At 45.4% G+C, this 24,947-nt stretch overlaps 1 protein-coding gene across 3 annotated transcripts in view; it reads left to right on the top strand.

The window, feature by feature from the left end:
- PTPRG (protein tyrosine phosphatase receptor type G) overlaps positions 1–24,947 on the top strand; it is a 676,041-nt gene that overhangs the window by 562,829 nt on the left and 88,265 nt on the right. For all 3 annotated transcript variants that reach the window (XM_046663115.1, XM_046663106.1, XM_046663123.1), the window contains exons 9-12: positions 5,534–5,718; positions 9,072–9,180; positions 14,873–14,922; positions 16,739–17,519. In XM_046663115.1, the coding sequence (XP_046519071.1) occupies positions 5,534–5,718; positions 9,072–9,180; positions 14,873–14,922; positions 16,739–17,519 (1,125 nt within the window). The remainder of the gene's footprint in view (positions 1–5,533; positions 5,719–9,071; positions 9,181–14,872; positions 14,923–16,738; positions 17,520–24,947) is intronic.

Raw genomic sequence — 24,947 nt, 5'->3', positions numbered from 1 at the left:
CGAGCTGGCACCCAGCATCATCCGAGATGCCTGTGGAAAGCAATCAGACACTGGTGGGAATGTAATCAGGCCCCTGAGAAGGGGAAGGCTGATGGCAGGAGCACCTTGCAGGGGATATTTGTTTAGAGAGCGAAGTGTGGCACCTCCTGCCTTGTTAAAAGGCTTCCGTTTTGTGCAGAAGGGTATGTCAAGGTGACTGGCTGACTTACGTCAGGTGCAGTTGCGATGGCCTTGTCAAGGGTGTTGGGTACCTGCTCTGTGCCTACGACAGTGCTCCTGGTGCCGTTTTAGACTAGAGGAAAACTCATCTGGCTTTTGGGGCCAGGCAGCTGTGGGTAAAGCTGTCTGAGTAAAGGCAATAGGGAATGGTGTAGACTGAGGCAAATGTGAACACACACCCCCAGTCCAAAGGAGAGGCTTCTCTGCTGCCCTGGGTAACCATTGCCATGTGTGCATGCAGGCCCACTTTAAAAATCCAGCTTTATATGTAAAGTATACCAATTTATAAAACACTGTGTGGGCCCAGCAGCTTGTCCCTGTATGTACCTCTGGGCTAGCCAGAGGTGAGTAAGTGAGGAGGAAAATGGAAAGCGATGAGGTTGGAGATATGGAAGAGAATCATATCACACAGGGCCTCTAGACCCATGGAAAGACTAAGGATTTTATGTCATCCACCCAACAGGCCCTTTATTCAGCCAGTATTTATTGAGAGCCCATTCTGTGCCAGGCTCTGTTTTAGCACCAAGGATAATATAGCAAACAAGACAAAAAAGTTGCCAGCCTAGTGGGGGGAAGAAGATTGGTTATTACAGGTAGTCAGTTAAGCCACCCATCGAATTCCATGTGACACTAAGTGCTGGGAAGAATCTCCGCTCCGCGGGGCAGTGGGCCTCTGAAGCTGTGCTGAGGGGCAGAATTGGGTGCTGAGAATACAAATGCAGTTGGTAAACATCTTTCAAATAAGGTGTGGCCTCCCTTTATCTTCTAGGTCTGGGATCAGCCACCCGCTGACCCACGGGCCAAAACTCACTCTCCACCTTTTGTACAGCCATAAGCTAGGAATGCTTTTTATATTTTAAACAGTCGTGAAACATTAGAAGAAGACCTCATGACACGTGAAAATCGTATGAAATTGGAATGTAGTATTCATAAATAAAGTTTTATTGGAGCACGGTCATTCGTTTACATATCGCCGAGACTGCTTTTGTGTGTCAAAGTATAGTTGTGACAGAGACCATATGGCCCGCAAAGCTGAAAATATTTACTTTCTGGCCCTTTACAGCAGAAGTTTGCCAACCCCTCTTCTAGGTCCTCCTGGTACTCTACAAATAAATGCCTCCTCCAGATCTGGCCCAGAAAACCTCTCCTTCTCAGGGAGGTGGTGGAGGGAGCTGGGGAGCCAAAGAGAAACTTCTGTTCCACCTGCTCTTCCGTTAGGCCAGGAGGAGGCTCCTCAGCCTGCAGACCCCTGGCCTGGTGCTCTGGTGTGTAGTCTGGGACAAGCGTGGATCTCTGGAGGCCTCTCAGTTACTGAATTCCCATTTGGGAGCTTAACTCAATATTTTTTAGTACATTGAGATGGTGGGATTCAGTGATACCAAGGTCTGTTATTGACAAGGAAGTATTTCCAGGTCTTATTGAGTCAAACACAACAGCAACAACAACAAAATCAGTTATATTGTCAGAATACATCATATCCTTCTGCATCAAATTGTACGTATGTGCTTTTATGTGTGTATGATGAGATAACTGGATTTTGAATCCCCAGAAAGTTATCACTGGTTATCTCTGGGTCCTGGTATTTTGGGTGACTTTTTTTTTTTTTAACTTTCTTCTTACTTTTTTGTACCACTTGGGTTTCTTTTTAAAAACATTAACATGAATCATCTTAATCAGCAAAGAAAAACCCAGCTATTTTAATTTCAAAGAATAAATAAGAAGAATGATTGCACCCGCATGTGGGTGATAGAATGATTTATGTGGTTACCAAGTAGCTGGTAGAGATGTGCATCCCCATACAGCCCACCACTAATTGGAGCTGGGGAGTGGTGGCTTCAGGAGGAGGGAGATAAATAAGAACATGGTAGGAGGTGAGAAAAGAAGTGGCAGTCAGGAAATCTGACATGGTCATCATTGTGAGGGATTGAAGCTTCCCAGTATATAAATTTTGTTGGTTCATTATTGGCATTTGGAAAGATGGGGGTGTAGATCTTTTCCTGATTTCAACCCCCTATGCTGTCTTGAGAAACTATAAGCCACTTAAAGTAGTAAGTTGGTATATTTTAAAACGGTATGTTAGCACCACCTAGTGTCCGCACTCTGTCATTTCGCCCCCGTGTCTCGGTGGAAGGCTGCTTTCAGTTTCTTTGTTTGATGTCCCTGCTCTGGCAGCATTTGCGCGGCAGGCAGCGCGATGCCTCCCAGGGTTCTTCGGAGCAGTGGGAATGCCTCATTAATTTATCCCTTCCTTCCTGTCTCAGTCACACAAAGCGAGTCTCTCCGACTGAAGCGTGGTTTGGCAGTTGAAGAGCAAAAGGATGCCTCCCTGTCAAAACCAATCTCCTCTATTCTCTAGCAGCCGGCTCCTTAAAGCCGGGTCCATGCTTCCGTGGCAGGAAAACTATCTTGCTCCCCAGGGCTGCTTTGACCTTGGGGCTCTTGGGGAGGCTGGCTCGTTTTGGGCTCCGAGGAGATGCCAGAAGCAAGCCATGGTCCCCTGGCCTATCTCTTCCAGTATTGCTTGCCTCCTTCTCACTCGGCTCCTACACTCAAAACCTGAGCATCCTCACCACCTCCCACTCCCTCACGCCCCTCCTTGTCCAGCACATCACCAGCCTCTCAGTTTTACCTCCAACTATACACTCTAGTACCTGCCGTTGTGCCCTCTCTTCCTGATCTGCAAGCAACTGACCATCTACAGCACCTCCTAACAGGCCTGCCTCCTCCACTCTTGGCTCCTCTAGGTTCTTCTGCGCTCAGCTAAAGCTCAAGGGATCTTTGTAAAGCACAAACCTGATTGCGTCATTCTCTGGTTCAGATCTTTCCCGTGGCTTCCGAGGGCTGGTCGGATAAAGACCAGAATTTTTATCTGGGCTTGTGAGGCCTCCCACTCTAGTTGCACCCAGCGCTGCTTGCCTCCACCTTGTTCTCTATGCCTTGATCCAGCCTCAGTGGCTTCCTTTTGGCCCCTCAGGCCTTCTCCCTCCTGTGGTCCCTTGGCCTGCCCTCCCCTCTTCCCCTGACTCCCACTCAGCTCTCAGCTGTAGTTTCCTCAGGGACTTTTTCCTGGGCCCCATAGCTTGATTCAAATCCTTCCATAATATGCTTGGAAAATACCACATACCTCTCCTCCTCTCCATCCCTCCCATCCTTGTGTGTAATATAACCTGCACATGTAGGATTCTTTTGTGAATCTCCGTCTCTCCTTTTAGACCAGTGGTTCTTGACCAGGGGCAATTGGCCTGCCAGGGGACGTTTGGCATTATCTGGGGGATATTATCAGTTGTTACAATTTATGGGGGGAGTGCTACTGGCATCTACGGGGTAGAGGCCAGGGATGTTGCTCAACATCCTACTGTGAACAGAACAGCCCCCAAGAGCAAAGAATAGTCTGTCCTAAGAAGTCCATAGAGCTGCGGTTGAGAAACCCTAATCTAGACTTTAAGGCTCATGGAGGCAGGAACCACAGCCCCCGGGAAAGAGTATGTTTGGAGGCCTAAAATGTCACTGTTAAAGGCTGGTTTGATATTCTCACCTCTATAGTATGTTTGTCCATAGATAAATGTAGACCCACTGTGTCCTTTCACATCTGCCAGCCACAGGGAATCAAAGGCGCATTCACTTTTCCTTCCGCCCCCTTCAGGATAGTTACACGAGGTACCGCTGGTCCACAGAAAGTCATCCTTGCCTTTCTTGTACCTTTGCTTTAAGATTATTTAGACTATCCTTTTAAATTGTATTTGTTTGCACTCCGATCTGTTTATAATAAAATTTCATCTACAATTTTAGTTAGTTGGGACACTCCACAGGTCAAATGGCCTGGCTTCTTCAAAAAATTTATCGTGAAAGAAAGGCTAGATGACTATGCTCAATTGAAAGAGGCTAAAGCATTATAACAACTAAAAGCACCATGCGATCGAGGGAAATGGCTCTGTGTGGTCTTTCGGAGATGACTGGGAAAATCTGAACGTGGACTATGTAGCAGATAATATTATTGAATTAATGTTTATTTTCTTATGTATGATAATGCTATCTTGGTTATTGTTTTAGTCAGCTCAGGCTGTTATAACAAATTACCATATACTAACTGGCTTATAAACAATAGAAATTTATTTCTCAGGGGCTGGCCCTGTGGCCAAGTGATTAAGTTTGCACGCTCTACTTCAGCAGCCCAGGGTTTCACTTGTTCGGATATCCTGGGCGCAGACCTAGCACCACTCATCAGGCCATGCTGAGGCGGGTCCCACATAGCAGAACTAGAAGGACCTACAACTAGAATATACAATCACGTACTGGGGGGTTTGGGCAGAAGAAGAAAAAAATAAATAAAAGATTGACAACAGATGTTAGATCAGGAGCCAATCTTTTTTTTAAAAAAAAAAAAAGAAATTTATTTCTCACAGTCCTTGGTGCTGGGAAGTCCGAGGTCAAGGTGCCAGCAGGGTCACTGTCTGGTGAGAACCCGATTGCTGGTTCCTGGACGGTCATCTCCTCACCGTGACTTCATGTGGCAGAAAGGGGGAGGGAGCTCTCTGGGGTCTCTTTTATAAGAGATTCACCCTCGTGACCTAATTGCCTCCCAAAGGCTCCATGTCCAGATACCATGATATTGGGGATTAGTTTTTTTTGTTTTTCTTAAGGATTGGCACCTGGGCTAACAAGTGTTGCCAATCTTTTTTTATTTTTCTGTTTTATCTCCCCCAACCCCCCCCCCCCCCCCCCCCACCCTTGTATATCTTAGTTGCAGGTCCTTCTAGTTGTGGGATGTGGGACACCGCCTCAACGTGGCCTGACGAGCGATGCCATGTCCGTGCCCAGGATCCAAACCCTGGGCCGCCGCAGCGGAGCACACAAACTTAACCACTCGGCCACGGAGCCGGCCCCGGGGATTAGGTTTCAACATGCGAATCTGGGGGAGACACAAACATTCAGTCTCTTGGAATTATACAGGACGATGTCCTTATTCTCAGGAGATGCAGGCCAGGGTATTTAAGGGTGAAGTGTCAGGATGTCTGCAATTTGCTTTTGGTGACTTAGCAGAAAAAAATTGTGTGTGTGTGTGCATGAGTGTGTGTATGTGTGTCTGTAGAAAGAGAGAATGGGAGGGAGAACACATGTGGCAGAATGTTAACCGTAGGTGGATCTAGGGAAGGGAGTGTGGGTGAGGGGAAGTTGACATAATAGTCTATTATAGACATAATAGACTATTATGTCAACTTTTGGAGGTCGGAATCTTGAAGCACACAAGGCTGGCTGGCAACTGAATGGTGTGTTGTGCTGGGAGCCCCCTGAGTTTGGCCAAATGTGTCTTCAGTTTGCAGCTCTCCGCCCATCCACATGAAGGTGCAGCCTCTGAACCAGACGGCGCTGCAGGTGTCCTGGAGCCAGCCAGAGACCATCTACCACCCGCCCATCATGAACTACATGATCTCCTACAGCTGGACCAAGAACGAGGACGAAAAGGAGAAGACGTTTACAAAGGACAGCGACAAAGACTTGGTAACACCTCTCTGTCCCAAGTCGGGGTGTCTGCTGCCCTGGAAGTTATGAGAGGGCCCTCGGCTGTGTCTCTTTGCCAGGCCCTGCCTGGTGTGATTTGCGTGTGTCATCCCAGTCTCATGCTGCCTACTGAGGGCTGTGTATGGTGCAGCGGCTACCAGTATGGCAGTGTGAGCTGTGGCTGGAGCCTGTCTGGGTTGCATCCTGCCATTACCTCACCAGCTACACCTCCTCAAAAAGCTAGTTGATTTCTTTTTAGTTGGGCCCTTCAAAACGAAGGCTTTTTCTTCCACTTTTAAAAAACCAGAAAGCTGGGGCCGGCCTGGTGGTGTAGTGGTTAAGTTCGCATGCTTCGCTTCAGCAACCCTGTGCGTCAGGGTTCATGGGTTTGGATCCCGGGCACAGACCTACACACTGCTCATTAGCCATGCTGAGGCAGCATCCCACATACAAAATAGAGGAAGACTGACACAGGTATTAGCTCAGGGACAGTCTACCTCAAGCAGAAAGAGGAAGATTGGCCCAGATGTTAGCTCAGGGACAATCTACCTCAAGCAGAAAGAGGAAGATTGGCAACAGATGTTAGCTCATGGCCAATCTTCCTCACAAAACAAACAAGCAAACAAAAACAAACAGAAAACCCCGGAAAGATTTCATGAAGCCCTTTTCATCTGATACTGTAAATATTAACTAAGTTATACAAATGTACAACAGTCCTGGCACACAGTAAGCACTGTCTAGGTCCTAACTGTTATTATTACAATTATTCCTCCTCCTTGACTGCTACTACTGTCACCACCACCAAGCAGCTGTCCGCAGTCTGCACCACTCCCTTTTGTCCCATTGATCTACTGCTCACATTCCCGTCACCTGCTGGACCCCTGTAATTTTTAACCACTGTTCTTAGACTGGTAGACTCTATAATATATCATCTCACTATGAGCTATACATGCCCAGTTCAGCATCTCATCTTAAAATGTACCCACATGTCTAGTGGCTGACACCCAACAAGGCCTTCAGAACAGATGCTTGCAGAAGCCTTCTCTTCCCCTGTAAAAGCGAACCCTCCAACAAGCACTGGTCTTTAAGTCTTTGCCTAGAAACTCAAAGTGACACATTTGGGTTTGAAAGCCTTGCATTTATTGTTAATCAAAAGAAGGCTGTGGAATAATGAAACCCATAATTGTATATGCACATGAAAAATGCACTAGCACCGAGTGGGATCCTTAATGACTGTTATCACTTTTTTTCTCCCAATACAGTGTCCCCAGGGCCCATTCAATCAGTTACAGAATAATACTTTTCATATTCCTTTAGATGAAGATTCTTTTACTTCATTTCCATTTATATTTTCAATTTCCCCACTAGACATTGTTATCTGGGTCACATTAGGGAATGAGGAGCTCCGTGAAATCAGAGAGGAATCTATTGAAAGGCACCCAAGGTTACGATGTGTTCTAACCTTTCTCTTGTCACTGTGGGAAGTCCAGAAGGAATTTTCTCTTTCTGAAGTAAAGATGGCTTGCCTTGATCAGCAGAAACTATCTAGGCGCTTATGTGGTTTCTCGTTCTAAGTGGAAAATAATTAAACATGCAAAGATGAATAGATACTGGCTTGGAGTGAATTCTAATAAATCCTTGCCTAGATGGAACGAAGATTTTGCTCTGCACAGAAGACGGGGTCAGAGTTTTAGAGAATGAGGCATAAATTAGTTTCAGAGAAAGAAAGAGTTGTAGAGAAAAACAGGCTTTGACAGCAAGTTCTTTTTTATAAGAATTTCTAGGGGTGATTCTTTTCTTTTGGGACACACAAAATTAATTTTCTTAATTCCCCAGGAAGTCAAGAGCGCTGACTCATGGCAACACAGCTGCTCTCTAACTTGTGGTTATTGTGGCCCCGAAACCTAAAAGTAATAGTTAAAACATGGGTGTAGCATTTTGCGGTTCACATCCCTCTTCCACACCCTCACTACAAACCTGTGGGGAATGTGTTATTACCTACCTTTTCCAAAAGAGAGAAATGAGGCTTAAAGGAAAGTAACATGACCCCAACCTATTGCTCTCACCAGGAATCCTTTTGCCAGACAATAGCAGCAGGTGTAGCCACAGTAACATTTTAATACCCAGTCAGAGGTTTGCAATAGCTACACTGGGAAAACCCACTCAGTGGTTAAGCTCCCAGGGCTGCTTTCTGCGCTTGGCCCAGAATACACATTTCCATGACGAGACGTTGCAGCCATTAGGAAGTCTTTGAAAATCAGTTGCTTTTGTTGGTTTCTTCAGGAAGCAAGTGCTGCCTGCTTTTTAGGTATTTTTCCATTTTCTCAATTTTAAAGGCTCTTGGAATAAAGCTTTGAGGACTGGGGATCTGAAAATGGCTGGTGACGTTTGACCAAGGATTGGCAAACTTTTTCTAGAAAAGAACAGATAATAAATATTTTAGCCTTACAGGCCATAGGGTCTCTGTGGCAACTACTCAATCCTGCCATTGTAGGGTGAGAGGTGCCACAGACAGCATGTAAATGAATGGGTGTGGCTGTGTGCCAGTAAAACTTTATTTACAAAAACAGACAGTGGGCCGGATTTGGCCTGTGGGCTGTAGCTTGCCGGCTTCTGGGTTAGAGCAGTGGCATTCTTTCTGTTGTGTGATATGGACTACCTATGAACAAGGTTTGCCTCGCCTGTGTAATATAACTCTCACAAGAACCTGTGGGGTAGCTATTACTCTCCCCATTTAATAGTTGAAGGTAGCAGAGGCCAAAAGACATTGAGTAACTGGTTCAGAATCACACAGCTAGTGAGTGGGATGACAAAGCTAGATCTTGTGTCATCTGACCCCTTCTCAGGTGTTCTTCCTAGCATCATACCCCATGTTACAGCAAGGCCTTTAAACTGCAAAGAAACAGACACACAGAGGTTTTGTTGTTGATGTTCTACACTCTGCATGGCTCTGGAAATCCACTACACCTGATAATTCTAGAGGCTGTCTAGGGTTTATAGTTATTGTTTATAGGGTATACTAGTTAGGAAAGAAGGCCAAGCCTTTTGAGTCTAAAGAGGGCTCAAGACATGTTCCAAGCCATGGGCAAGAACGTGGGTCAAAACTAATTTTGTTATTTCTGTTATCCTACACATTTCAGTGTTGAAAGCAGATTCCCAGGCATGGTTATTTCTGAACGCTCTTTCCTTTCAAAGTGAGCCTTGCTCAGCAAGGAAGCATCATGTCTGCCAGGCTTTGCCGTGGCGCCCAGAAACCTAAAAGTAACACTCATGGTACTTGAGGTTTGCCTTTAGAAGGTACGTGTCCACTGGCCTTCAGACCAACTCACTGCCTTTTCTTTCTCCACCTGCAGAAAGCCACCATTAGCCATGTCTCACCTGATAGCCTTTACCTGTTCCGTGTCCAGGCTGTGTGTCGGAACGACATGCGCAGTGACTTCAGCCAGACGATGCTCTTTCAAGGTAAGGCCAGCTTCCCTTCTTGTCTCTCCTAGAGGGTCCCGCCTTCTTTATGCTTTATCTTTTTTCCTGTTAAGGTGCTTGGACAAAAGAAAGCGAGCCTAGCCTGAGAATCAGTGAGGGTTTTAGATCACACCTGAAAAGCCTCAGGAATTTAGGCCTGTCTCTCAGGTTGGGGTTCATAGGCCAGAAGTAGGGAAGAAGAACAAAGTGTTGATTTTTTTTTTATTGTTGTTATTTTTCGACTCTGGGGAGCCAAGTGTTTGTCTAACACTGTGTCAGATCACAAAATCACCTCCTAGTCGTGTTGTGGAATATCGTCTCTGGATGTCTGGCGTGATTCAGTCAGCTGTTCTCTTGAGAGCTAGAGCCCAAACAGATAAGCACACCTTTCCAACTTGCAAGCCACACAAACAAGCCCCTTACAGGATCCTTGAGCTTCTTGAGAAATAGATGTACATTCCTGCTGATTTAGTGTCTAGTAGAAAGTTCCAGAGCCAGGACTAGAGTGAGGCAAGAGAGGCATTCTCCTTAGTGCAAAATTTAAGAAGCACCAAAAAACTCAGTAATCAAGATACATTATATTTTAATGGAATATTTTTTCAAAGCAAAATCAATATAAAAGGTTCATGAACAAAATATCAAAGTTTTAAATAATGACAGAATCCACTGTCTTACTTGCCCCAATCTAATCTTGGTCCTGGTTCCAAAAAAACTTTATTAACAAAAATAGGCAGCTGGCCCATGGGCCATAGTTTGCTGACTTGGTTATGTGATACACACTAGGACCTTAGAGGCACGGAGGGAGGGACTAGGGCCTTGGGGTCTGCCAGTCTGAGGTCCTCCCTGACAGGGTTCTTCACTTCTTGGATCCTTAGTTCCAGGGAAACCTAGACACCAGCCAATGGTACTTACCCTTTTTGAATCACATATCTGATGGTGGCTTTGGACCTTTTCCCTCGAAAGTGCTGGAATTTTTTGTACAACTTCAGAGGCCCTATAAAGCCTGTAGGCCATGCACTGATGGCAGCAGCATTGTCTGGAAACCTGTGAGAAATGCACATTCACAGGCTCCTCCCAGACCAGTTGCCTCAGAATCTCAGAGGGTGGGGCCAGGAATCTGAGTTTAACCAGATAGTGCAGGTGACTGGCATGTACGTTGAAGCCTGAGAAGTACTGGTTTAGAGCTGGGGCCCTGGAATGAGGGCTCCAAATTTGAGTCCTGCTGCCATTTAGTGTTTCTGCAACTCTGAGAATATTTATTAACTTCTCTAAGCTGCAATTTCACAGTCCAAAAAGTGGTAGTATTGGTAATACCAGCCTCACGGGGTCCTGAATGACATGGGGTGATGCATGTGAAGTAATTAGCATAATGCCTGATACCAGCTATAAATATCCCCTTAGTATTAGGTTTGATATAAAAAATAAGAAATGATGAACCCAGGGTAAAAAGCCCTCCAGCCTAGACTCCCTCCGAGGCCCCCTCTAGCTTTATGATTTTGTATTTAGCATTTAACTACTCTTTGCTGATGTTCACATTATCTCATTCTTTCATTTAAACTAATAAAAATTAGCATGATTGTATTTTTTTCACAAATAAATCACACTCTCCGTGTCCACCTGTGCCCTGAATGTATTGGCCCCTTTGCCTGTGTTGAGGAGGGTCTGCAAGCCGAGGCTGGGCCTGTGCCAGCCCAGGGGAGAGAGAACGGGACGCCAGAATGCGAACTTGCTGAGGCCGGGGCCCTGGGACTTTGGATACGTAAGTCACGATCAGGCCTGCCGTGTGCTCCGACCAAGAGCCTGGAATCTGCAGAACTGCCTTTCCTGATTAATAGGCCCCTGAGCTTGCTGGCTTCTGCACAGACTTTGAAAAATTAAATGTTTGTAATGTAATGTAATTCAAAAAGGCCTTGTCAGCTATAAATTCCAAGCACGGAATATTTTAAATGTCTGATCACAGGAACTTGTTGAAAATGGCCAGTGTCTCCTTTGTCTGCAGACTTTCTTTGTTCATAGGTGGACATGAGTTTACTCATTTTGTATGTTGGTATTTGTCCCTGTATCTTGAAAAAGGGGCATGGATCCTTCCCTGCTCCCGCAAGGACTTTAGCATCTTCCCTACGGCATCCAGTGGGCGGTGTAAAAACAAAATCTTCGGGTAAGCTAGCACACCTTTTCCGGTGAGCCAAGTATGACTTTAGGAGCAGTAGAGCTCAGTGTATAAAACTGATCAACTCTTAGGACTTAAGTTTTAAAAGGGAAAGAAAAAAGGCTTAGAGAATTTCACAGACACTTTGGTCAGAATAATTAGGTTCCCCAGCAGTAAGTTTACGTCTGGTTTGGGAGCATGAGGGAGCCACGTGGAATGTTACATTATTATAGTAAATATAATAATATTTGTGTTCTATCTAACATAAATGTTATATTTACCTTCCTGTGGTAAATATAATAACAATAATAATGCTAAGCAGTGTCTGTAGAATGGCTCAGAGCATTTGCCCCGAAGTTATTTCATCTGACCTCCTGGCAGCTCGTCGTGTCAGTGTTATTTTACAGATGGAGAAATGATGTTCAGGGTGCTCCATTAAGTTGCAAAAAATATCAGTTGGCTACTGAGCAGAGTCCGAGTTTCTTATTCTAAAGCCCAGTCATTTGTACACAGCAACAGATCGCCCCTAGAGAGTAAATATGACCTTGTACCCCCAGTCTTCCATAAACAGATAAAAAGATTGATTACTAGGGCGATTCTCAATAGTCATGGAGAAATAAGGGTTCTTGAGCTTTTTCTTTGAGCCACAGACCCATTAGGCAGCCTGGCGAAGCCAATGGATTCTCTGTCAGAATGGTTTAAAATAAATCAGTAAAATACATAGGGGAAGAAACCAATTATGTTCACATACAGTTGTCAAAATATTTGAAACAAAACAAATTTGAAATGGAGTAATATAGGCGCTTTTGTATTAAGATATTAAATGACAAGTGGTGGATCTGTTAGTACTGTGATTTCTGAGGAGTGATGAACACAGATGATGTCCTGAAATAGCTACAATGACTCTAAGGCAGTTTGAAAATACCTGATTTCAGAGACAAAGTCACAGGTCCTGGTGATGCAGCTGAGGTTTGTGGCCTGCTTCCTAGTGGAAGGAAGGGCAACCTCTCAGTGAGTGCTTAGTGAGGACACAGATGTCACTTTTTCCCTGTGCCTGAATTCCACGAGGTGTGTGGACCGCAGGTGGAGCACTCCTGATCTGAAAGGTCCTGTAGAAACTTCCTAGTCCCCACAGCTAGAACTGAGCCCAGTGGGAGTTGTTCAAGATTAATGGAAAGCAGGTATGCTGATGGAGTGGCTCTTTAGTTTGTTGGCCTTAATTAGAGCCCCTGTGTAAAGGGCACTGAAGTGGGTCTCCTGGAAACCTTTCTTTCTGTCTTAACAAAGGGAGGTGTGTATACCTGTCTGAGGCAGTGCTGGATCGATCCTGGAGTGACTAAATGATGGTGGGAGGTTATACTTAGTCCCTGGTAGGAGCCATTTGCTTCCCTGGCTGCTTTGTTTGACCTGGTTATGTTGGCTTCTAGATTGTCTGTTCTCCACATTTGGTTCTTCATGCGTTTTACTTTCCAACTATGCAAAATAAACACATCGTTAGGTCAGGGGTTGCAAACTCAGGTGCCCCTGGGGCCAGGCAGGGAAGATGTACAAATGAACACTGGGAAATGATGTGCCCACCAAAAGTGGGTGATGGACACTCCACCCTGGCCAAATGTCGCCCTACAGGAGAGGGACCTCAGTTTTGCCAAATATTGTGATGTTTCAGGATAAGCAGGAAATTGGGATTTTTTTAGGTGAAAGGTACTGTTTACCATGTTTGCAGCAAATTCAGGTTTATTTTTTTTGCTGAGGAAGATTCACCCTGGGCTAACATCTGTTGCCAATCTTCATCTTTTTTTTGCTGAGAAAGATTCACCCTGAGTTAACATCTGCTGCCAATCTCCCTCTTTTGGTATGTGGGCCGCCACCACAGCATGGCCACTGACAGATGAGTGGTGTAGGTCCGTGCCTGGGAACCAAACCTGGGCTGCTGAAACAGAGCACCCTAAACTTAACCACTAGGCCACTGGGGCTGGCCCTAAATTCAGTTTTTTAAAAAACCTTGCAGGCCAAACAAAAAAGTATGTCCGTCACTTGCCACTTCTGGTTTAGATAGAAACTCTATCAGGTCCAATAATGTTAGTTACTTTGGCATTTAGCACTTTTTGCTAATTTTTCAGTGCCATGTATATATAGAAAGCAAACTTTTAGTTTATATAGCACTATTGTTTTTTTGAGATAACCACAAAGAAGCAATTTGATATGTTTTTTCCTTGTTATTAGCATTATTCACAATAGCAAAAAGGTGGAAGCAACCCAGGTGTCCATTGACAATGAAGGGGTGAACGAAATGTGGTCTATCCATACAATGGAAGATTGATTATTCAGCCTTAAAAAGGCAGGAAATTCTGACACATGGGTACAGCATGGATGAATACTTCATTATGCTAAGTGAAATAAGCCAGTTACAAAAAGACAAATATGTGTGATTCCACTTTCATGAATTATGTAGAGTAGTCAAACTTACAGAAACGGAAAGTAGAAGGGTGGTTGCCAGGGGCTCAGGGGGACGGGAAATGGGGGGTTCCTGTTTAATGGGTCCAGAGTTTCAGTTTTGCGAGATAAAAACATTCTGGAGATCTGTTAACACGACAATGTGAATTTAGTTAACACTATTAAACTGTATGCTTAAAAGTGGTTAAGATGTTAAGTTTTACGTCGTGTGTATTTTACCACAATTAAACACGTTTTTAAAGATATTTTGTTTAATAATGATAACACATGGGGGAACAGAACTGCAGAAAGTAGCGAACGCCAGAAAGAGTAACGTAGGGTTAATATAAAAGAATTGACCATTTAAAGCAATAATGGCAATGCATAATAGAGTTTTAAAACTTAAGTATAAATAAAATATATGATAGTACCCAAAAGGTGAGATGGGCAAATAGAGTTAAATTATTGTACCAGTGTTACATTTTTAGGAGGTGGTAAAAGTACTAATTTAAGGTAAACTAGAATAAGTTTAGGATGCATATTATAATCACTGAAAGCATCATGTAAGAAATTATAACTAAAAAGATAATAGAGAGGAACAATGGAATAATGTGATCCTAGTTAGATGGAGTTCAAACATAGACAGAACCCTGACGGAGGTCAGGTGGTGGTTTCCTTTGGGAAGGGGGCTGGGTATTGACTGGATGAGGTCACAGGCAAGCCACTGGGTGCAGTATGGGTGGCAGTCACACAGGTGCTTAGAGGTAAAAATTAATTGGACTATATACGTAAGGTTTACTGTATGTAAGTTTGACCTCAATAAAACAGAAAACGATAAGAATTTTTAAAAATATTAAGTTTAATAGCTTAGGACAAAAGTCAGCAAACTATGGCCCACAGGCCGAGTCTAGCCCTCTGCATGTTTTTTAATGACTCACGAGCTAAGGAGGTTTTACATTTTTAGATGATTGGGGGAAAAAATCTAAAGAGGAATAATATGTTCTGACGTGAAAATTCTATGTAATTCAAACTTGTCCGTAAGTAAAGTCTCGTCAGAACAACAACAATAAAACGTTATATTGTTTACAATGTCATTTCTTTGTTTTTCAGCTAATACCACTCGAATATTCCAAGGGACCAGAATTGTTAAAACAGGAGTGGTAAGTAGAGAATGGTAATTGCTTTGTCGTGGCAAATTGTTAATTTGCATGCAGTTAAAACTGTCACCACGAGGTGGCAGTATGATGTTGTTAAACTGCTCAATGTGAAGAGGTTAATGTACAGAAAAATTACCTTATTCACTCTTTATAACTCAGTGCATTATCAAACAAGCTATGCAACACAGTTAAAGCAGTAGTGTTATACTGTATACTTTTCATCAAGATAAGAATTCCCCAGATCTTTAATTATTATCTGTGGGATCGTATGATGTAGGAGTGCAAAGGAGTACAAAAAGTCGGCTCCAAGCCCTTTATTGGACATATGCTAAAATTCAGAGGTTGTCGTTTACCCAAAGTCACAGCAATTTGCAAATTTCTGGAGCCTCAATTAATATCTAAGTTTTCCCATTTCTAGTGCAACTAATAATCGTTATATTAATCACAGTGTTGGTGATAACGGTAATAGCCAAAAATTTACTAAGCATTTCCTGGGTTTCAGGCACCGACTACTTTATTACGTAATCCATTCCTGGCAGCAATCCACAAAATTGCCGTTACTATTATTCCCATTTTATGGATGAGGAAACCAAGGGGCAGTATTTTAAGTTAATGTGCCCAGCATCACCCAGAGAACAAGTGAGGGCGCCTTGACTTCGGACCAGGCCTCCTGACGCCCCGTCTCGAGTGCCTTATCTTACGTGGCATCTGGCATTTCATTAACTAACTTCAGAACTCAACATTTGCTAACTGGATCACCCTGGATCTACAAAGTTTTCAAACTAGAACTTGATGATAAAGTTGTGAAATCTATTGTTTTGAACTGTTTAAATGATGGGATGGAATTCTGGATTCTGTCCGTCAAGTTGTAAGAACTAAAATTAAACTAATAACTCAGAGCATCACTTCTTGTTTCCCTGAGATCCTGTTGTAAATACAGTCCCACAATTGAGCCCAGGTTTAGGAGGGTGAGCTTGGACACAGGCGTCCCTGCCTCTGCCCCAAACATCTCTGTGCCTCAGTTTCCTCACCTTCAAAATGGGGGATGATCACGCGTGCCTCCAGGGTAGTGTGGAGAGCCTTGGCACGTAGTTGGCAGTTGTTAAAGGGACTCTGGTTGTCATCCTCTACATGGGCAGAGATTTTGCCGTGATGAGCCCAGAGACTCTGAAAGGTACAGCAGCTGTGCAGGGCCCAACGTGCAGATGCAGGGCTGTCAGCCACTTCCCAGAGCTTACAGTGCAGAGTGTGCCACTTGCCTCTGACCAGGCGCCTGCAGACATGGCAGGCTACTTCCCGCCTCTGTCCATCCACTTCCTCACTTTCAGATGGTGGAGCCAGATCCTTGAGGGCTTTTCTAGACCTCAGTGCTGTGTATCCTCCACCAGTGCCAGTGATACCTAACAAAGCCAGGGCCCCTGCCTCCTTTGGCGTCACCCCCAGAACAGTTGACCATCTGATATTGCCAATTTATTACCTATTTGGTATTTGTCTTTCAGCCAACTTTAATGCTTCTACGTTTTTTTGCCATTTAGCCCCCTCCTGAGCATTATCAGTGAAAAGTTGGGTTTGATACTCTAGTTAAAAATTTTAATGCACTCAAAGTAATTGTAAACGCTTAAGTCTAGCCATGCTTATCCATGGATCACCTGATGTCAGCTTTGGCCCCATGCTTTGGGAAACCCCATGAGTTAAATAAAAGACATAGAAACCTTTGAGGGTCATAACCAGGGCCTCGTTCCCAATCCTAATGACCGACTCTTCTCTGCTTTCTCTTCCTCTATCCCTTCCCCCAACCTTCCTGGGTGACCCTTTCAAGCCCACAGCGTCTCCTGCCTCTTCAGCTGATATGGCCCCCATCAGCTCGGGGTCTTCTACCTGGACATCCTCTGGCATCCCTTTCTCATTTGTTTCCATGGCAACTGGGATGGGCCCCTCCTCCAGTGGCAGTCAGGCGACAGTGGCCTCAGTGGTCACCAGCACGCTCCTTGCTGGCCTGGGCTTCAGTGGCGGCGGCATCTCCTCCTTCCCCAGCACAGTGTGGCCCACGCGCCTCCCCACAGCTGCCTCTACCAGCAAACAGGCCGTCAGGCCAGTCTTGGCCACAACAGAGGCCTTGGCTTCTCCAGGATCCGATGGCGATTCAGCACCGACCAAGGATGGTGAGGGTGCCGAGGAAGGGGAGAAGGATGAGAAAAGCGAGAGTGAGGACGGGGAGCGGGAGCATGAGGAGGAGGGGGAGAAGGACTCCGAGAAGAAGGAGAAGAGCGGGGTGACCCACGCCACCCAGGAACGCAACCAGACGGAGCCCACCCCCACCCCCTCGTCGCCCAGTAGAACTGCCGAGGAGGGTGGGCATCAGACTATACCTGGGCACGAGCCAGACCACACTGCCCTCCCCACGGACAAGCCCGATGGCGAGAGGGGTGCCCACCCTGGCCTGGACTCTGACTCGGTCACCTCCACCCAAGTGCCCCCCACAGTCCCAGAGGAACGTTATGAAGGGAGTGATCCCAAGTGGCCGGAAATGCCATCCAAAAAGCCTATGTCCCGAGGGGACCGGTTTTCCGAGGATAGCAAATTTATCACTGTTAATCCAGGTAAGTGGCCTGCTCCTCATTGGAGGCTCCATGCTGCTGTGAATAGTCTGAGAAAATTGGGGTACGGGGTGAAGATCCAGAAAGTGCTTAATATTCCCGGAATTGTCTGTGCCCCTGGTATAAAAGATGTGTGTGTGTGTGTCTCTCTCTCTCTATTCTGTTCCAATAAGGATAATCCACTCTCTTATTGTTGCTGGACCAAGTCATTTTTTTTTTTTTTTTTTAGAGATTGGCACCTGAGCTATCAACTGTTGCCAATCTTCTTTTTTTTCTTTCTGCTTTTTCTCCCCAAATCCCCCCAGTACATAGTTGTACTATTTTTTAGTTGCCGGTCCTTCTAGTTGTAGCATGTGGGACGCTGCCTCAGCATGGCTTGATGAACGGTGCCATGTCCGTGCCCAGGATCTGAACCAGGGAAACCCTGGGGCCCTGAAGCGGAGCACGTGAACCCAACCACTCAGCCACAGGACTGGGCCCTGGACCAAGTCTTGCTTTGATATTTGTTTCCTGGCAAAATCTGCTTGCCTCAGAATAATTCCAAGGACTTCAGCCATACAGTCAAATAAATAAACCAAAAAGACTTGATCTTAAGAAGTTTATTCATTAAGTTTCATACCTTATTCACATATTCAGTGCCTATATTTATGGCCTGCCTGTTTGGTGCCCGGCACTGGGCTGGGTGCTAACCCAGGTAAGTTTGGTCCCTGCCTCTTGGAGCTCCCAGGATGAAGGAGAAGACAGAGATGATGGCAGCTGGGTGGAGCGCATGCCAGGAAGTTAGGAAGCAGGAACTTTAGAAAGCAAGCAAGTTAGCTGGCAAGCCAGAAAAGTCGCTGACTAAAGTTGGAGCTTTTGAAATGGCAATAGAGGAAATAAACAGGCTGCTGACAGAGAGAACAGTGAGGAGAGCAGGGACCTACCTTAACTAAGAAAGGCCACTCTTGGGAAGTGACCTTTACGTTAAAACCATGAGGATGAGAGACTCCATGGGAAGAACTGGTGTTAGTCCTTGGTCCTAGCCCGAGAAATAGGGCTTGCATCCTAGAGCCCCATTTGCTGTGTGAACTACCCAGTTTATAGATGGTGAGACTGGAGCATGGCTGGTGTGGCCTCTGCTGTGAGGACATGATCCCCGTCACCGTGACCAGTGGCAATGTTGTTGCTCTCTCGTATGCTCCAATTTTAATGAACCGTCCTGATAGTTTCTGCAAGGGAGCCTTGAGCGTGAGGGGTATGTTACTATTGTGAGGGGTTTTCTTAATAAGAAATTCTTCCTTTTGCCAGACTACAAGATGTTTAGCAACAATTTTTTTTGCATCTAAGCTGTTGTGGAGTTATAAGAGTGCAAAAAAAAAAAAGCAACTGGTAAATATTTATTTGCTTTTGCACTTGTAAACATTAAAATTCATCTAAAGCTGAGATCTCGTATGTTAAGATACAACTTAGAATAAATTTTCATGTTTTGAATTCCATTCTCCTAAAGCTGGTATGGACGCAGTTTTGAAGTATGGGTTTCCTGTGGGTGTCGCTCAGCTTGTCCTGTTTCAGGAAAAGGTGCAGAGTAGCCGTCTGTGGAATTGAGTGAAGGAAATATCGGGCCGCTCGTGAGCTCTTTGAAGCTGCTCCTGCATAAACAGGGACATTCCCTCTAGGAATTGTGATGAAAAAGTTGAATGTCTTGCATTTGAAGATTTTAAAGAAATATTTATGGAGTACCCACTTTGTACCAGCCACTGGACCAGGCCTTGGGAATAGAACATAGATCAGACAGGCTTCTGCTCTCCTAGGGTTTGCTTTCTAGTGGAGGATCTTGAGAATATTCCAGTAAACAAATACATAACTTCAAATAGTGGTAAGTGCTAGAGTTGGGGTTGGGGATGGTGTAGCATTGAGTGTCAAAGTCTGAAATCTGAGCAGAGACCCAAGTGGTAGGAAGGAGCTAGCCATGCAAAGATCCATGGAAGAGCATTCTAGGCTACAGGAACAGCAGGTCCAGAGACCCTGAAGTGGGGATTAATTTGGATGAGTCAAGGAGCCATGACAAGGCCAGTGTGTCTGGACCATAGAGTCAGGAGGAGAGAGAAGGGATGAGTTCAGACACAGGCAGGGCTCAGATCAAGGGCTGGTCAGCCGTGCTGAGGATTTGATTCTAATTGAAAAGGAAAACCAGTGGTAGATTTCAGCAGGAGACTTACTCATCTGATTAGCTTCTTTGAAAAATGACTCGGGCCTCTGTGTGGAGATTATACAGGGGAGGCAAGAGCGGACACAGGAAGCCCAGTTGGGAGGTGATAGCAATGGTGGCGTGGTCCAGTGTGGTTTTTCCAAAGACAGGTGGTGGACTTGGAATTGATTTTTGAGCTTGAGTGGTTCAGCCTCTGGACTAAGGGCTCTGGAGAAGTAGTATTCACAGCCTGCTCCTCTGAAACATTTCTTTGCCTACACTCCTGAAAAATATGACTAAGAGCTTAGGTTGGGAGTGTTTACAGCTTGAGAGACTGGAGGAGTGAGGACCTGGGGCATGTTCCAGCTAAGAAGAAATGAGTCACTGGGATTGGAATCAAATTCCAGATTCCAGGGAAAAGGAGAAGAAACAGATGATAAACCTTGGGGATCTGAAACTCCAGGTATGGGTGTGCAGGTCTCCAGCTTCAACGTCAGGCAGTGTGGGTCTGCGATCTTGGCAGAGTAGCTTTTGGAGTCAGATCACCCCAGTAGACTCTGCCCCTTATTCACTCAGGGTCCTCAGGCCAGGCTTTGCTCAGCGTCCGTGTCTGTAAAGTGGGGATAACTGTGGCACTTAGTGCAGAAGGAGGTGCAGAAAAATGAAGTCATCCTTGTCAGTGACAAGGGATGAGGAACCGTTTGTAGCCCAAAGACCACATAATCATAACAGCGAGGAGGGCCCTAGCAGGTCTTTCTTTTGCAGTCATCCGTAGACATGAAAAAGCACGCGAAGACTATGGTTCCCAGTGAGCTGGCATTAAAAATGACCTCTAGGAACTCCGGTCCGTCCCCAGCACTGGTAAATCGGAGCATCTCCCTCACCACCTTCATCTCAGTGGGAAGGCTCACTTCTTCCTGAAGCAAAGAGGGATCTTCCTTTAAAATTTCAGGCAATTCGGATTCACAGTGATTGGCACTTTTTCCGCGAAGGGCCAGATAGTAAGTGTTTTCAGCTTTGTGGGTCGTAGGTCTTTGTTGCGATTACTGAACTCTGCCACGTAGCACAAAGGCAGCCAGAGACAGGACATAAATGAGCAGATGTGATTGAGTTCCTGTAAAACTCTGTTTACAAAAACAGGCAATGGGCCTGATTTGATCTGCATGCTGTCATTTGCCAACCCCTTGTTTAGGCAAACGTATGTGTGTGTCTATTAGTTCATAAAGGATGTGAGTAACTTGAGGGTAAACCCACAAACTCATCAGTCCTTGATCCCCAAGGTCTCGCTTCTCTTCCATTCATCCCATCCTTTCTGCTGGCTGCCTCTGCAGCTTGGTGTTTATTTTTTAAATGAAATCACCATCATTTTAATGTAAGTGGTGACTTAACTAAAAGACTTTGGATGTACATTTGTTTAAATCTGTTCCACATTTATTTTTTCTTCACATTAAGTAAAAACAAAGGGCTGGCCCAGTGGTGCAGTGGTTAAGTTTGCACATTCCGTTCCAGTGGCCCAGGGTTCATGGGTTCAGATCCCGGGTGTGGACCTACGCACCACTTGGAAAGCCATGCTGTGGCAGGCATCCTTCATAAAATAGAGGAAGATGGGCACAGATGTTAGCTCAGGGCCAGTCTTCCTCAGCAAAAAGAGAAGGATTGGCGGCAGACGTTAGCTCAGGGCTAAACATTCTCAAAAAAAAAAAAAGAAAGAAAATTAAATAAAAACAATATTTTAATGGATAATCTCTTTGAAAAAAAGCAATAGTGTCTTTTTGGGATTTTTTGTTTTGTTTTGTTTTTTTTGCTGAGGAAGATTCACCCAAAGCTAGCATCCATGCCAGTCTTCCTCTATTTTTTTTTTTTAGTACATGGGCCACCAGCACAGCATGACCACCAACTGAGCAGTGTAGGTCTGCGCCCAGGAACCAAACTCAGGCTGCTGAAGTGGAGCATGCTGAACTTAACCACTAGGCCACTGGGGCTGACCCCAAAAAGCAATAATGGTTAAAATTACGAACTATGTTATATTTTGCCAGCATCTGCAAAAGGCTTGTCTAAATTCCTTTGATAACATCTCTTCAAGTCTTATGAGTAGTAGCTTTAGCATTAACTTGCAGAGGAGAAGAGGGGTATCCTTCTATAGGAGAAGTGGCAAACTCAGACACGTACAAAAATCAGGTAATATCAATGAGAGAAAGGAGCAGGTGTTAGACAGTAGGGAGCAGTGAGGACTGCAGCAAACTCGAGAACATGTGTTCTTTCTAAAGAAGGCCACTTCACTCAGTTCCAACTGATTGTTGCCAGTCAGAGTGCCTAATAAGCCAGAAAGCTAGGTCTTTGTGCAGATTCCCCCAATTTTTAAGTGAGTTCAAATTTTAAATAGCTTTTATGTTGTTTTGTTTTATTTTTGCACATGTGCCAAACTAAACTCACCCCTTTTCCGGGTAGGCAGGAGCCGCTGGTGCTTGGCCTCCACTGTAGAGTTGATTGCTGTAGTTGCAGCTGCCCTGGAAGCTTATTTAGAAGGATTAGAGGCTTCTGTGCAGTCGCTCTTTCTCTCACCAAGCCTTTTGCTCACGTCTGTGTAGTGTGAAGCCCTCAGCTGGATATGTGCTACCCGGAGACCTGACACGGTCCCTCGCTCGGGTGCCACAGCCTGAACGTGGTGTTACCAACTGATGCAATAAGATGCTTTTGGACAGCATGTCCTAGCAGAAGCACTTCAGGGTGGGCATAGTCTACAAACTCATCAGTTAGTGCTGGGGTTTTCTGTTTCCTTAAATCAGGGAAACTCCTTTTTCAGATTGAATCTTGCTCAGAACTCCAGTATATAAACACTCATTTACTGAAAGCTGACCGGCTGCCTCGTCTGGGTCAGGTGCAAAAGGGACCATTCAGGAGTCAGCACACTACACCCTCCACGCCGAACCCAGCCCATGGCCTGCTTTTGCCCGGCCCCCGAGCTAAGAGTGGACAGAGCTGGTCAGAGACCTGGGGCTGCTGTTCTGCTCTCAGACAGCATGGAGAGCGCTCAGCTCCAGCCACCCCAGTCATCTGGGAAAACCCGGAGGTACCTCTTTGGAACCCTCAAACCCAGAGGAACCCAGCTTGAAAACCTTTGATTATAGAAACAATAACATCACTGGTTAACATTTGTTCCCTGCTGGTGCTGCCTGTGCTAAAGGCCAGGCTGTGATGTCACTGTCCCACAGCAGCCCTGTGAGGGCTGTGCTGACATTGCTGCCATCAGGCCAGGAAGGAAACTGAGGCTCAGAAGGTTAAGGAACATGTTCTGGCAACAAGCACGTGGGAATATGGGACTTAAACACCGGCCCTGACTCTGCCATCCAGGGAAGTCCATCCCACACGGTGCTGCCTCCCTCCTGGCTTTGGGGCTTATTCCCTGAGTGGGCAACACGAGATGATTTCAGATGAAATATAATTAAGTGAATATGTCAGTCAATGTGTGCTTTTAAAAAGATGCCAGGGGCTGGCCCAGTGGTGTAGCAGTTAAGTGTGCACATTCTGCTTTGGCGGCCTGGAGTTCACTGGTTCAGATCCCGGGTACGGACATGGCACTGCTTGTCAAGCCATGCTGTGGTAGGCGTCCCACATATAAAGTAGAGGACGATGGGCACAGATGTTAACTCAGGGCCAGTCTTCCTCAGAAAGAAGAGGAGGATTGGCAGCAGTTAGCTCAGGGCTAATCTTCCTCACAAAAAAAAAAAAAGATGCCAGTTTTCCATTTATGGCAGAAGTTCTCAGCTGGAGATGATTTCCCCTTCTTCCCACAGGGACTTTTGGCAATATCTGGAAATATTTTTTTGGGGAAGATGGTGGGCAGGGGTGATGAAGATTGGCCCTGAGATAACATCTGTTACCAATCTTCCTCTTTTTTTTCTTTTCCTCAAAGCCCCAGTACATAGTTGTATATCCTAGTTGCAAGTCATTCTAGTTCCTCTATGTGGGATGCCACCACAGCATGGCCTAATGAGTAGTACATAGGTCTGCACCCAGGATCTGAACCAGCGAACCCTGGGCCACTGAAGCAGAGAGTGTGAAGCTAACCACTCGGCCACAGGGCCGGCCCCTGGAAACATTTTTGATTGTCATGACTGGGGAAGGGGCTGCTGCTGGCATCTAGTGGGTAGAGACCAAGGATGCTGCTAAACCTCCTACAGTGCACTGGCTAGCTCCCACAACAGAGCTACCCGGTCCAAAATGTCCATAATGTCAAGATTGAGAAACTCTGATTTATGGTATTAATATAAAGTTTCCTTTTCAAAGACATTTACTTGAGGAAAAAACTAGTAGTTAATTTAAGGACGAAAATAAGCAGTAGTACGGGTTCATGAAGACAGAGTAGAGGTCATGACTGCGATACCCAGCTGGAGTGTATGCTGGTGGGGAACAATGTAGCAGGCTTTATTTAAAACAAATTACCCCAGGTGCCTGTAGGGATGACCAGAAGCAGTTTTCAGCCAAGACTAGTTTAGCTGGTTGGGTTTCTTTTTTGGGAGAGTTTTCTATCTAATTCTGCCACCCTGTGTTTGGCTGTCATCTTCCTGGGTGTCAGTAGCAACTAGCTTGGGGTGGCTAGAAAGGGTTATTCAGCACCAGTGTGCTTTCGTTTCCTCCCAGAAGGTATCTGGGTCCTTGGAAGTTTCTGTCCCCCACTGAGTGATCTTCAAAGTATGACAGATTGAATATCTCTGCTTGTGGGAAACCAGACCCCAGTAAGAAGAGCTGGTTGCCAGAGGCTGGAGTCAGGAATTCAGGTTGTAAGGGGTGGCGTATTTGATGTAAGGCAGTATACAGCTTATGTCCCAACTGATGGGAGAGCCATGTGATGTTGCAATGAAGTGTCTATGGTGGTGGTTTGGTAGGTCAGGACTGGCTATATTTATGGGGCTTGGAATTAAATTGGGCTTTATCAAGCGCCCTCCATTTTCCAGTGCCTAATTGGAATAGACATGATGGACTGTTGTTTGGTTGTTTGAGTCTGAGGAAGTGGGCTCTGTGTGAAGTGGTGCTTAGTCACAAGAACTCCAGGTGGTGATACAGATGGAAACACATACAGATGGATGGATGTTCCGATCCAGCTCAGACGTGGTAATAGGAACATGAGACCAGTGTCCCACTGCAGGAGAATATATGCATTTGTAACTATCACTCCTGTCTCTGCAACAGGGGTTTAGATAATGTCAGTGCTCCAGAAACTAAAGGCAAATTTTGTGGCTCTGTAAAAAAGCAGCTGCCTTTTC

This window comes from Equus quagga, chromosome 1 (assembly GCF_021613505.1).
Source record: "Equus quagga isolate Etosha38 chromosome 1, UCLA_HA_Equagga_1.0, whole genome shotgun sequence".
In the NCBI taxonomy this organism is placed as follows: Eukaryota; Metazoa; Chordata; class Mammalia; order Perissodactyla; family Equidae; genus Equus; species Equus quagga.
Note: the sequence above shows the minus strand (reverse complement) of the source record. Positions and strands in the feature narration are given on the sequence as shown.